The 14,479-nt window shown below is 36.2% G+C and overlaps 1 protein-coding gene across 4 annotated transcripts in view; it reads right to left on the bottom strand.

Moving 5' to 3' along the window:
- The window catches only part of GABRG2 (gamma-aminobutyric acid type A receptor subunit gamma2), a 122,220-nt gene extending 110,984 nt beyond the window's left edge, over positions 1–11,236 (bottom strand). For all 4 annotated transcript variants that reach the window (XM_033853537.2, XM_019945368.3, XM_019945378.3 and 1 more), the window contains exon 1: positions 11,130–11,236. In XM_033853537.2, the coding sequence (XP_033709428.1) occupies positions 11,130–11,236 (107 nt within the window). The remainder of the gene's footprint in view (positions 1–11,129) is intronic.
- Positions 11,237–14,479: the final 3,243 nt, after the last annotated feature.

Here is a 14,479-nt window from a genome sequence, read left to right as displayed (position 1 = left end):
ACCCACTCATTGATGTCTACCATTTAGGGGAGACTAACAGGGGTAACTGCTATCTCTACCCAAAACAGAAAACTTACATATCTGCTTCTTAATGCTGTTTGAACACAGGGTAGATAGAGAATTCTTAGCAAAATTTGGCCTGTGGTCTCTAATTTAAGCAGTCCAAATGACTAACGTAGCCTGACTTTTTCCTGGAAAAGTCTAAAGGTGATAGGCTGGCTTGAACAATCCCAATAGTGAATCTGAGTGAGGAAAGGACCTTCACTTTCTGAAGCTGACAAGCAATTTTCCTGAGTTTGTTTTTCATTCATTCATTCCTCCTGAGCTAAATGGATGCCAGAAAAACAGTCTATTTGGCAAGAAAATGCTAGTAGAAGGTCAGGGTAGATGTGTCTTTAGAGTGGAGCTGAGGGCCTGTCATAAAACATCAAGCCCTCATACAGCATGACCCATGTCAGGGAACAGTGCAATTCTAAAGGTCCCCAGGAGGAGGAAGGAGGAAGAGGGTTAGCTCCACAGAATCCATCCAACCCCCCATGAAAGAATGACTAAACATTTAGGCGTTTTTCACCCAGAGAACAATAAGATCTTTCCGCAAAGGTAACTGCCCTTCCTCCCTCCACTCTAATCTTGAACAAGCCAAAAGCAGCATAATAAAAAGAGAAGAGGAGCCTAACAAAAAAATGAAGAAATAGTGTCAGGCAGGCAGCAGAAATCTTAGGTCAGGGCTGATCAGAGAACAGAAAAAAATTTAAAGTGAGTGAGAGTTTGAAGGATCAATTTAGATGAGACTTTAACACCTGAAAATGAGATCATTATAAACTCTAAAATGAATGGAAAATCCATTGCTTTTACGTTAGGTATTGTCCAGATGTGGGGAAGAGAGATTCAATAGATGACGTTTAAAGAGAATCATAATTTCTAGACCATAGCTATCTATATCCAGCATTTTCAATAAATCAGTTACCGGAAAATTCGGGCATATTTTAAGTATCATTTTATAATAGAAGGCATAAAATTAAAGATTTTTAAATTAACAACATTTAAACATGGCTGTATTTCTGTTATTCACTCTCCACATTTTTAGGGGTGAACATTACATACTACAATATACCAATATCAATTAAATGTCTTACAGATATAAAACAAATGGTGCTTATAGGGTTAAGGGACTTCCCAAAGATAATTTAGTTTATAAATTATACCATACACAAAAATAAACTCCAAATGGATTAAAGACCTAAATGTAAGACTAGATACTATAAAACTCTTAGAGGAAAACACAGGCAGAGCACTCTGACATAAGTTGCAGCAATATCTTTTTCGATCCATCTCCTAGAGTAATGAAAATAAAAACAAAAATAAACAAATGGGACCTAATGAAACTCAAAAACTTTTGCACAGCAAAGGAAACCACAAACAAAATGAAAAGACAACCTACAGAATGCGAGAAAACATTTGCTAATGATGCGACCGACAAGGGATTAATCTCTAAAATATACAAACAGCTCATGCCGCTCAAAATCAAAAAAACAAACAACGCAATAAAAAAAGGGGACAGAAGACCTAAATAGACATTTTTTCCAAAGAAGTCATACAGATGGCCAAGAGGCACATGAAAAATTCTCAACATCGCCAATTATTAGAGAAATGCAAATCAAAACCATCAATACAATGAGATATCACCTCACACGGGTCAGAATGGCCATCATCAAAAAATCAACAAACAATAAATGATCTAGAGGGTGTGGAGAAAAGGGAACCTTCCCACACTGTTGGTGGGAATGTAAGTTGGTGCGGCCACTATGGAGAACAGTATGGAGGTTCCTAAAAACTAAAAACAGAACTACCTTATGATCTAGCAATCCCACTCCTGGGCATGTATCTGGAAAAAACATGGTTTGAAAGGATACGTGCATCCCCGTGTTCACTGCAGCACTGTTTACAATAGCCAAGACACAGAAGCAACTTAAATGTCCATTGACAGATGAATGGATAAAGAAGATGTGGTACGTATATACAATGGAATATTACTCAGCCATTAAAAAAATGAAATAATGGTATTTATAGCAACATATATGGACTTGGAGATTATCATACTAAGCAAAGTAAATCAGACAAAGACAAATATCATATGCTATTACTTATATGCAGAATCTAAAAACAAATGATACAAATGAACTTATTTACAAAAAACAGACTCACAGACTTAGAGAACAAAGTTATGGCTACTAGGGGGGAAGGGGAGGGGGAGGGATAGATAGGGAGTTTGGGATTGACACGTACACACTGCTATATTTAAAATAGATAACCAACAAGGACCTACTGCATGGCACAGGGAACTCTGCTCAATATTCTATAATAACCTAAATGGGAAAAGAATTTGAAGAAGAATAGATACTTACATATGTATAACTAAATCACTTTGCTGTACACCTAAAACATAACATTGTTAATCAATGATACTCCAATATAAAACAAAATAAAAAGTAAAAAATAAAATAATGAAAAATTTACCTGGATGTAGAATAAACTAAAAGTGTCTAAATTTTTATAATTTCTAATAATTTGATTAATAAAGTATGGGTTTATGAAGGTTATGAAGTAATTATTTAAATAATTTAAGTAATTAATTAAATAATTTGTTGTGGAATTTAATGAAGAATAATCAATTTCAAATGTACACTTTTTTAAAATTCAACAATTTTTTTCTGAAAATTGTTGAATTTTAAAATTTAAGAATTTTAAAATTACGAATTAATTTTAAAATAAAGAATGCAGATTTTTATTAATAAAGTTAAGTTAAAAGGAGGTAATTTAGTTAAATGATAATTTTTACCTGGAATCACTGAGATGTTGTTATTGACTTTAAAAATTATCACTTTAAATTTTCCCTCTAAGAAATACTAAGGAAAATTACTTTTCTATTAAAAACAGGAAATATCTGAACACTACCTCAGATTTAAAATACCGTGTTTGTTCTTTCTTTTGGAATAATTTAAGAAGAATATATATTTACTCAATCTCTTTAATATAATGGGAAAAGGATTCTTTTCTGAGATTAAAAAGGGCATTATCCAAAGCTGCAGATTTGTGTGTATGTGTATGAGTATAGGACACTTTGCTTTTAGAATGATGATTAGTTGAAAGGAACTAAATACACACTTGCTAATTCTAAGAATAAGATGAAGGGGGATACTGGAACACAATAGGTAAAATAGATTTAAAAAAAAAGTTGATAATTTATTAACATATAATTACTAGCATCTATTCTCTTGCTGAAAGATTATAATTTATCAATATTGAAAAGTCACTGCGGGAGTTCCCTGGTAGCCTAACAGTTAGGATTCCAAGCTTTCACTGCAGTGGCCCGGGTTCAATCCCTGGTCGGGGAACTGAGATCCCACAAGGTGTCGGGTCTCCTTCTGTACACATTTTTATAGGTCATACACAGTGCATTTTGCATGTAATTCTAAAATCCCCAAAATATTCACTGTATTTTTCTTATCGTATTATATCCAAGTCTGAAATTAACTGACGTTCACAACTGGTATTTATATTTAAGATGGTCATGTGTTTTTTCCCCCTGTTTGATTGTAGTTGACTATTTATATTGGATTGACAAAGAATCAGAGATGTCTCAGCTGGAGGTGGTGGTAGGAAAACAGATCTACTTTTATGCATATATAACTTGAAGACGTACTGGATGGGGGTGAGTGGAGCAAAAGCCCATCAACTGGCCATTGGTTAGTAAATTTAGTTTGTGTTAAAATAATGTCATAAATGATGTGTTACTTTATTTAATTATCCTTAATATAGTTCTTGTCTATTACATAATTTTTTAAATAGTAAAGAAAAATAGTTTTCAGAACATTAAAAAAAATTTTCACCACCTTTCTTCCCCGAAAATACCATTCACTTTTCAAGTGACAACCTCTTCAACCGAGGGCAAAAAATCCAGCAAAGACTATTATAACCAAGAAAAGAATGTTGAAATATTAAAACTGACCAATTAGATGACTGTAGATCAGTTTCAGCTAGTTTGTGGATCTCACTCAGTTTCTCTAGCCTATGCTTTCATCAAGTTAGCTGTTATATTCTCTCATAGCACCATATGACTTTCCTGTGTAGCATTTACCTGAGTTAAAACTTAATAATTATTTGTATATTGGTTTGATCATTGCCTGCCACCCCATGAGACTGCAAACTCCATGATGGCGGACATCAAGACTTTTGCCCCATAAGTATATACCCAGTTCCTAGAACAGACCTGGCTGCAATACTATTCCTTTAATGAATTAAGAATTAATTCATTTCTATAGTTTATATCTAGAGTTTTTTCCCTCACTTATGGTATTTCAAATGTGTTTTCAAAAGCAGTTTATATAAAGGGACTGTTAACCTGCACAAAAGATCATAAATAAGAGTAAGTCATTTATTTCTTCCTACCAAGATAACACTGAAAAGTTATATTCAGTTTGTTTTGGCCATTTTATTTAAATATGCCTAAATAAATTACAGAACTTGATATTTATCTGTCTCACCACATAGACTTTGGTTCTACTACTATACTTGAGTTCATGGCAGGGTTTCAATTATTACAAAGGACTTTTGCTTAAAAAGCATTCTTTATTTTCCTCACTATGTTATTTGGTATTCAGATGGTTTTCTTTATGAATTGGTGGAGAATGTAATATCAGCACTATTTACTTAGCATTTACATGGTACTTTATAGAGTTCCATAATGATTTTTATAATATAGAATTATTACCATATTTTGCCCTCTTATTTCATAATACAGTGGGGATTAATATGATTTTGAGTCAAATTTTATCTAAGCCACGAATGTATAACTTAAAAGGAGGTTTTTATTTCCTTTTAAAAGATGTGTATTCTCTAGAATATGGAAGAAATGAATAGCAAATAACTTTCCCAGTAAAGCAAACTGGAGAAGCCTTTTACACCTCAAAACAATCCAAGTATTTTCTTACTTTTACGAAGAAAAAGGGTGACTATTGTTGAGTGGTGTGGTGTATTGCACTAGGAATATGGCTGGGGAAGTCTCAACCCTTGCTCTACAACCAACATTCAAGAAGACTTGGACAAGGGGCTTCCCTCGTGGCGCAGTGGTTGGGAGTCCGCCTGCCGATGCAGGGGACACGGGTTCATGCCCCAGTCCGGGAGGATCCCACATGCCGCGGAGCGGCTGGGCCCGTGAGCCATGGCCGCTGAGCCTGCGCGTCCGGAGCCTGTGCTCCGCAACGGGAGAGGCCACAACAGTGAGAGGCCCACGTATCACACACACACACACACAAAAAAAAGAATACTTGGACAATATAAAATGTTATCTTCCTTATCTAACTTACAAAGCTATAGAGAGAATAAAAGTGTGCACGAAAACATTCTCAGAAAAAAAAAATAAAGCCTTAATTTGTATAAAGTGTAACTTTTATTCCTCTAGAAATTAAAACTTAAGCACTTTGATATTAAGTTTTCACGTGCCACAGTTAATCGAGCTTTTGCTCGTTTGACTGAGGTGATTAAAAAGGTCAACTTTAAATATCTATATATTGAAGATAGAGCTATGCAGATATTGAAACAGTAACATTATTTCTACTTTAATATTCAGAATGGTTGCCTCAATATAGAATTTCTGTAGGAAAACTATGGAACAACATTGAGCAAATTATCCTATAAATTTTCTCAGTGGAGGACAAATTCTCTTCTTTGAAAATGGGATGACAAGCAGTAGTTAAGTTTCTGGGTCATGACTGAATTGCAGATTAAACTATGCTTTATTTACACATAACCATTAAGAAAATATACTTTCTTAATGTATTTTTCCCCAGGGACTAAATAATATCATTTAACATGTTATTAAACTCATGAAACAACTGAAGAGTGGATTATTTCTAAGCATATCTGTTTAGAGCTTTCAATCAAAATTGTGAGGTAAATTTGAAAATGGAGTGACTGATGGGACTGAGGACCTCAAACCACACTACTATATAGAGTCAACATTTTAATTTATTCAGTGGGCTGATTGGATGCAAGGTATCTATTCTAACTTCTATTATATGAAGGTGAAATCAGATAATTATAAAAACTAAAATTGACTGGTAACTTAATAATCTAGTCTAGTTACTACACTTATGAGCAAACAGTACTGATGAAATGAAACTGATCAAAAAATTCAGAAGGAATAAAACAAAACAGAAAACACAAAATTCAGAAGTCATCAGTGACAGATCTAAAATATAATCAGTTATCATTATCTTGTATGTATACATTTTACAATATTTTTTCAGAGAACAACTCCAAATCATTTTTTATTTATACAGAAAAAGTGTATTTAGCAAAAGATACACTGAGATCAGAGTGGCTATGGCCCAAGAGACAAGGGAGGGAGGTGAAAGGCCTTCTGAGATCCTGCTATGGGAGAAGGGGTCTGGGGCAAAGTGGTGAAAAGTACTGGGTTAAGTGCTGAGTTGGGGGGGAGGGGCGCTACAGAAGGCAGAGAGCTCCAGCTGCATCAACACTGTTGGCAGGTCATGCGTGGAACTCACAGTGACTCACTGCAAACTATGGGGGGGGAGGGGCGGGAGGGGGGGGTCGATTAGTGCTGCTGACTGGAGTGAGAAACATGTCCTGGTTCCTGGAAAGCACCCACCAAGGGACCCAGGAAGGAACCTCAGGATGGTAGGAAGTATATATAAATGTATACACCTATCATTATAGGACTCTATTTCTATCCACATACATAATTATCATTATTTGATGTTACTTCTAATTATCTGTTGCCTTTAAACAAGTCATTTAATCTCTCTATAATCTTGGTTTCCAAGTCTGTCGAATGTGGTTGACAACAACTATGTCGCAGATTTTAGTAAAAATTGTGTGTGTGTGTGTGTATATGTTATGTATAATATAATTATATTTTATGCATTTAAAATATATTATATAACTTTTGTATATGTTAATTAAAATCTATTATATGTTAATATTTATATATTTAAAAAATTTGATTCAGTGTATGTATATACATGACACAAGTAGATTGGAAAATCTGAAAATATTGTATTGTGGCTATCTGGTTTCTGACTTTGAAGATGTCACATGGATCTCTTCTAACCCAGTAGCAGAGGATGAATTCTTTCTTTCACATTTACCTGAATAGGTAATGTGCCCATCCCAAATGAAATCCTGAATTTTTAAATTGTTCTGATACCTGGGTGGTCAAACAATTCCTGAACTGCACTAATTATAACTTTTTACCAATCTTCTGTGATCACTGAATTCAGCAGAAGTACTTTGGATGACCATGTAGGGGAGGAAAAATAATTTTCCTTCTAGTCTTCTACGTTCTTGGTTGAGACATCCTTGTAATAAAAAGATTCACAAGAGGAAAAGAAAAAAAAAAAACAGAAAAGTAATAACATGTATATTTCCTGTATACATGGGAGATACCCAGAAAGCTGAGTAAGTCCTTCAAATGGCCCAAGCCATCATCTTAAATACCATCTCCCGCTAAAGACAAAAGATGTTGGGAAGAGGGGAAGCCAGTTATGGGAGGTTATTAAGTAAAGCACAGTCAACAAGGGGATGGTTGTTAGGCAGATTTAAGCCCCTGCCTTCACCATTGGTAAGTTTCTAGGTATTTAGCCAAACTCTTCTTTCTGGTACAGGGAGGGAGACACCCTTAAACATGGAGATTTCCATTATAAATGTGAATGCCTCTTACAAAAGGGTAACTTCCACTCAGTTTTAAGCTTCACCTGTATCTGCTGTTTCTTAAAAATAATCAGCCTTAAATAATCCTTATGCCAAAGAGGCATATTTTGGGTTGGCAAATTCTGCTCCCCTTCAACAAGTATATGTCATTCCAATAAAACCTACTTGTACTTAAGCTGTGGAAAGTCTGCCTAGGAATGACTACGAAGTTATGATGGTGAGAAGCAGCCACAGCCCTGGTAAAATAATATTTACAACAAAGATAAACTCTCTAAAGTCAGTCTTAACATTCTTCCAGTTTGAGCAGAAATCCTTCATATGAAGCAAATTTTAAAATACGGAGAACAGAGACCTCTACCACTAAATATTCTGTAATTCAATCATTTTGAGATTAGGTATTCTAAACTGAGTCTAGGATATCAGAGACACTTACGTAACGAATTTAAATTAAAAGCTAATTTTTAAATTCCTGCCTACAATCCAGATATTTTGTCTAGAGGGTAGTGGGCAGCTGGATCCTGGGAAATACTGGGTGATAAATATTTTTCTTTTTTTTTCCAGATAGATGTTTGCCTCAGCGTAGACTATTTGAAATGTTATGTCTATAAGCAATTAAATATGCTGAGGAAGTGATTTCATTTTTCTTTTTCTAATAAAACCAAGTGGAGAATTTGGAAGGATAGTAAATAACAAGCTTGTATGGTTCAAGAATCATACAAATTTAGCAAGTTTCCCAGACCATTTCTATGATAGCATTGTATATAAGATATGTGGCAGTTTAGATAGTTTTGAGTTTCAGAAATTAACTGTCCCACATATAAGAAGAGATATTAGCTATTAACATCCTCACTTCAGTGCTTCATATTCCTCTTTGTTTTACTTTTGTACAGATACAAACTAATGAATTTAGTCATTTTAATGAGAGTGAAAAATATTCTTTGGAGTTATGTAAATGAAAAGTCATTTAAATGTTTCTTTTTTTTAAAAAAATTTCCCTTCAAGTTTCTAGGTAGTTCTACTACCACTGTTTACCCAAAAAGCCTTTTTCAAACTGCTACCAGAATCCCACATTTTTCTAGTCACTTATCTTTCTTCAAGATCAGTTTCAGAGATCAAAGCTCCTATTTTCATCCAGCTCTATTCAGCCATTCAAATGGCTTTTTTTTTTTAAATGGGATTGCAGCAAACTGAAACTCTGATCACATTCTCTGCACCAAACTGCAATGACTCCATTCTGTTATTACTGAGAAAATGTGAATATCCTCCTATTGGAGAGTTTATATGACACTTAACTCCCATTATTTAGAGCTGTTTAAAAAGCTCATCTAAGCTACTATGATAAGTGAAAATTAAAATGTATCACTAAGTATTACTTTTTATATGATAATTGGAAAAGAAAAGGTGGGACTGTTGCAATAAGAAGACATCTTAATATGATAGTATTAGGAAAAATAATAAAATTGCACATTTTAGGTTAAAATAAGACCATTGGAGTAAAATATATAAAAATATTCTCATCTATTCAGTTATAAAGTTGTTTACTAAGATGGATGTAAGTGTGTAAGAAGGAAAGACATATTTCCCTATGTCTTGACTAGATTTTAATCCACAGGTTTCATAAATGGTAAGAACATGAGAATGATATTTCCTATCAACAAGTAACTATAAATTCTCTAATGTCTGAAACAAATTAAGAGTTACATACAACATTAAATAGTAAAATATGTGTGCAAATTTTAATTAAAAGAACTGTTTTTCCAGTATTCCACTAAAATGTATTACACATAAACCATTTCCAGTAAAAAGCCTTCTTCTAAGAAAACTACTTAATCTTACACTCTTAAAGAAAATATATTCTATTTTTATAGTAAAGCAGGGAGGTATGAAAAGTGCTGGTAGAATTAAGCAGGCCCCTCTCTCTGCTTGGAAACTCCAAAGACTCCAAAGAGAGACTTTCACTCCTTTTTTGCTTGGGTCTCTTTTTTACTGAAATCTGTACCTCCTCATTACCTACCCTAGAGAATGGAGGACCAGTGAAGTTAACTAGAAATTTTCAATAAAATAAAATAATCTTTTAACCCCCATCCCTTTTATCTTCCGTTGTTACAACTACTACATAAGAGTGTCAACTCCCAGGAAAACCTTAGGGCAATGGCTTGATTTCTTCTATAGCTAGTTTTTCTTTCTTTCTTTCTTTTTGAGCAGATTTGGGGTAATATTTTTACAGCTTTATTTCAAAGTGACAGTATAGAAGAGTGCAAGTAATATAAGTACAATGGACCTCTGGAAATCCTGATGGTACGTGTTGGGCAGGGGGGTTGTTTTGGTGGGTGGATAAATGATGAACTATATGTGAAGGGATAGTTCTTTGATACCTTTGGTGCAGGGAAGTTCAAAAAAATTTAGGTGCAAAACACTTCGCAACACACACCTGCTCAGGATTTTGGGAAACCCACCACCCCCTTTTCCCATCTTTTCTATTCAGTGCAACAAGGCTCTAAGACATTAATGCATAACTTCACAATTTTGGCATCACATTCCCCTGGCTCAGCATATTTTTCAACACTGCAGCAAAGCCAACTCTTTTCCAGACATATATCCCTCCATGCACTGATTAACTACATTCTCTACCCCATGCCCAGCAATGCCCCTCCTATCTCAAGGAGGGGTTAGGGATAATCAGAGCAGGGTCCCCAGATGTCACTAGTGCTCTTCGGCTCCATCGGCCTTCTGTCTATACTATAACGATGTCCTGTGTAGATGTAAAGTTGTCCCGTGGGGTTAGACAAGCCTCGTTCCATTTGGCCCTGACAGGACTGCTGTCCCTGGTGCTGAACCCTGTTAGCCCACCAGGGAGTCTGCTGCCAAGTCAATGGGGCTGGATAGAAAACCTGGCTGGCTGATCTTAAGAATGCCCAGGTGCAGGAGCAAGCAATACTTTGGATACAGGAACAGAACCCATCCACACACACACACACACAAACACACACACGTCTCCCGGGTGTGCGCCAGGACCCCATTTGCAGTTTTCTCCTCCAGACCCGCACCCAAACGCCTCCAACATGGCCTCAAATGCCGGCATGTATCAGCACAGCCCACCTAGACATCAGACTGCAGTACTATCAAAATGCTACTCCCCAAACACAAAGTCTTTATGACGTTAGCATTTCCATTCTAAAACAAATAAAGAAAATCCAATAAATTAATAAATAAATGAAAGTGACCTTTCTCTTTCCTCCCTCCTTTTTCCCGCCCCAAATATTCACATTCCCCTAAATTACAAAGCCCCAAATCCTATAAGAGTCTTTTAAATCTGGGTGGTCTCCCGAGTTCCTCTGTCCCCACCCCTTCCCCCAACCTCTCTGAAACAAAACGACGCCGGAAAGGGCATATCTTACCCCGGGTAGAGCGATAGCAGGAGCAGAATCCACACCGTCATTTTCTGTGAAAATACAGGAGTCGAGTAGACTGAGCTTCCTGTGCTCCATGTATTTGTCGAACTCATCCCTTTTTTTTTTTTTCTCCCCTGCCTCTAGCCTCTAGGTTGCAGAAGAATCCCTCCCCTTTGTATTATTATTATGCTTATGAACTGATGGTGGCTCCCCCCACCTGCCTCTAGTAGGTCCCGTCACTGGGGAGCTGTATTGCTAGCAGCTTCGGGAATTAGGGAATTAATATTCAGGGGGCAGAAATAAGATCAGCACAAACGCTTGCAGATACCATCAAAGCGTCAGCTCAGGGAGCATCTTCCAAGTCCCGGGGAATAATATAATTGAGGCAGGGGGAGGGTACAGGGAGAGACGCACAGGAGACAAATAAGGGAAAGGGAAACGCATGCACACTCGTACACATACTCATGCCCCCCACGCTCACACATACTCCTCCAGGTCCATCAATTGAGGTTTGTTTATTTGATTTGTTTTGATTTTTCTTTTAGAGGGCAGCAGGTGTGTGTGTGTGTGTGTGTGTGTGTGTGTGTGTGTGTGTGTGTTTAAAAGAAATGCACGAGTCTCTGCGTGAGTTAACTATCACGCAGATTAACTATGAGGTCAAAGTGGAAGCAATGCGCGCTGCTGCAGCAGGAATTAACACATGCGTGGTGTCTTTCCAGCGCCTTTTAACCCTTTATTGCCCACAAAAGTATGCAAGGACGGGCTTTCACGGGGACAAGAGGTGCTTAGGAAGACCATATACTATATCACCAACGACAGAAGGTTTCTCTCTTCAGATCTGCCAAGAATCCTTATTTAAAATCATGCAATATTAGAAATCATGGTTACATTGTAGAGGGAGGGGGAGCAGACGGTGGGGGAGGATTGGCTGTTTCTCTGTAAACCATCCCGTAAGAAAACAGATTTGGTGAATTTTCAATTTTAATGAAGGGAGAAAACATTGATAGAATTACAAAACAAGAAGAATCTATGATCCCCAGTATTCACTCCTTTTTCTGCTCTCCATCTTTAGTGAAAATGTACAAATACAAACTTCTTGAAGGTTGAAGAAAATAAATGCATGAAAATAGCTGCCTGAGTAAAGTCTACAGACCACAAAATAGGGGGCTGCTCTTTGAAAGGAGGTTGGACAAAGGGGAAGGTCAAGAGGACATTAACAATATAAAGGGATTTCTGTTTGCTCTATGGGATTTGACTTTTGTTATTGTTGCTCTGCTTGGTGACAATTCTGAAAATTTCTGGGGTGGATGAGTGGTGTTAGTATGCTGCCTTCTTGCCTAGAATGTTACCATGGATACTGATACATGGGAGATATCCCTTTATGCCAACCTAGCTCATCCATCGCAGAGGAAATCCCATTCACTCATCATGGAGAAGAAAGTGGAGGAGTGTTTCAAGGTTCCTGCAAAATTGAGACCACAGCAAAGATGTTCATGTAGAAGTACAAGTGAAGAGGACGGATCAGATCCCTTCCTGGAACATAGCAGGGAGTCATTTCAAAACCAGTGCCTTTTCTACAAGAAAGTCTTCCAGGTGGGGAACTTGAGTAAGGAGTCCAGGAGGCATAGAAATAGAACATGGGATGAGTAGGTGCACACTTCATCTACAATCCTAAAATATACTTAAGGAAAGCAGAGAGAAGTACTGGTGGCTTCCTTGAGGCTGAGGAGACACATTCTGAAGCAAAAAAGCCCTAACAGACACGCCTGGAAACCTGCATGCCTTTAGAACTTAGGCAGTTATTTTACGGCGTTTGAACAAAATCCAGTTAAAACAACAGCATTCACATGCAGTAGCCAATTGACTTCTTTTTTGGTGATTAAATTAGAGGCAGAACAAATGCAAATCCGTTTTTTTTTTCAATTTTCTTATTCCTTACTGCACTGTGAGGAATTTTGGCCTTCCTTATATTTATAATTTTCTTTCTTTTTTTTTTTTTTTTACAGAAAGAGCCTAGGTTGTTAATAGGTGTATACTGTTGTGTTTTCAGTAAAGACATTCTCTCATATTTTGGTAGGCCAACGCTTACATGTTCCCATGCCTACAAAAACCAAGCAAGTGAGATAAGTAAAAGAAAAGGGCTAGTTGTGAAACAGTAAAGTGGTGGAAACCATGCACACCGGGGTGGCCATACCCCATCTGAATGGAGTTGCCACTGCTCTGTTCCAGGCAGTTGCCGGAGGAAATGGGAATGTAACTGTGAGAAATGTCCTAATCTTTAAAATACAAAGGAGGCCAAACCCAACATATATGCAAGGCCACTAGGTTGTAAATAAAAACTGATGTGACAATTCTGCCTTCTACCAAATACAACATTTCCAATTTTCCAATGTAAGTTTTTTCCCCCCCTTGAGTTTAGTGATAAGCATACTGAAGCTGTGAGAATGAATGCTATCACGTTCACAAAGTAGTAATTCAAATTCTGATTCCTTATTGGTATCATAATGATCCCTGTAAATTATAATCTATTTCAATAATGGAATACCTCTCAGCATATTAAGAGAATCCACAGAGGAAATTTTACTGTTTATAGTATCTGGGTACAATTTTAACTGTGCTATTCCTGGCTAGTAAGCTTCAGTTTTCCTCTGTGGAGCTTTCCTATCTGGCGGCTGCTCTCTGAAAAAAAAAAGTATTTTAATAAATTTTCTAAGATTTTGCCACACATATATTCACTGGTATTTATAAGATACTTCATCTAGTAATTTCTTTTGTAATCACATTTTAGCTATTATTTAATCTTGCCCATTTTTAAGAAGATATGTTGTGATACATATTTAAATTCCCATTATTTGATAAATGTGATGTTCATATTTTCATTGCAAACAATATATGTGTATATATGCCTACATTTTATACTAATATTTTTACGTTATTAAAACGTAGAAAGATAAAAACTACCACCTGCAACCTCTTATTCAAACAAGCCCTTGTCAATATATTGGAGAATTGTTTGGCAGGTTAATTTTCTCTGAATGAAGTTTACTTTTACTTTGATATTATTATTATTACTATTACTATTATTATAATTACTACACACAGAAGTGAATTATAAGGTCAAAATTTGGATCAATTTGGTTGTTGACACCAAATCTCTTATCACTTGCAGAATTAAAATACTTAGGTTAATGATGAAGTAGACTAACCATCCTGCAGATAACATTTATAACTGGGCGACAAAACATTAAATAAACAACTATGTAAAGTACTAGAAAGTCACCAAAAGCAGGCTGAAAGTGGTGAAGGTTTGACCATAAAAAGAGGAAACTGAATTGGATGAGATCTAGGATTATGAG

This window comes from Tursiops truncatus, chromosome 3, assembly GCF_011762595.2.
Source record: "Tursiops truncatus isolate mTurTru1 chromosome 3, mTurTru1.mat.Y, whole genome shotgun sequence".
Lineage (NCBI taxonomy): Eukaryota > Metazoa > Chordata > Mammalia > Artiodactyla > Delphinidae > Tursiops > Tursiops truncatus.
This window is presented reverse-complemented; position numbering and strand designations above follow the sequence as displayed.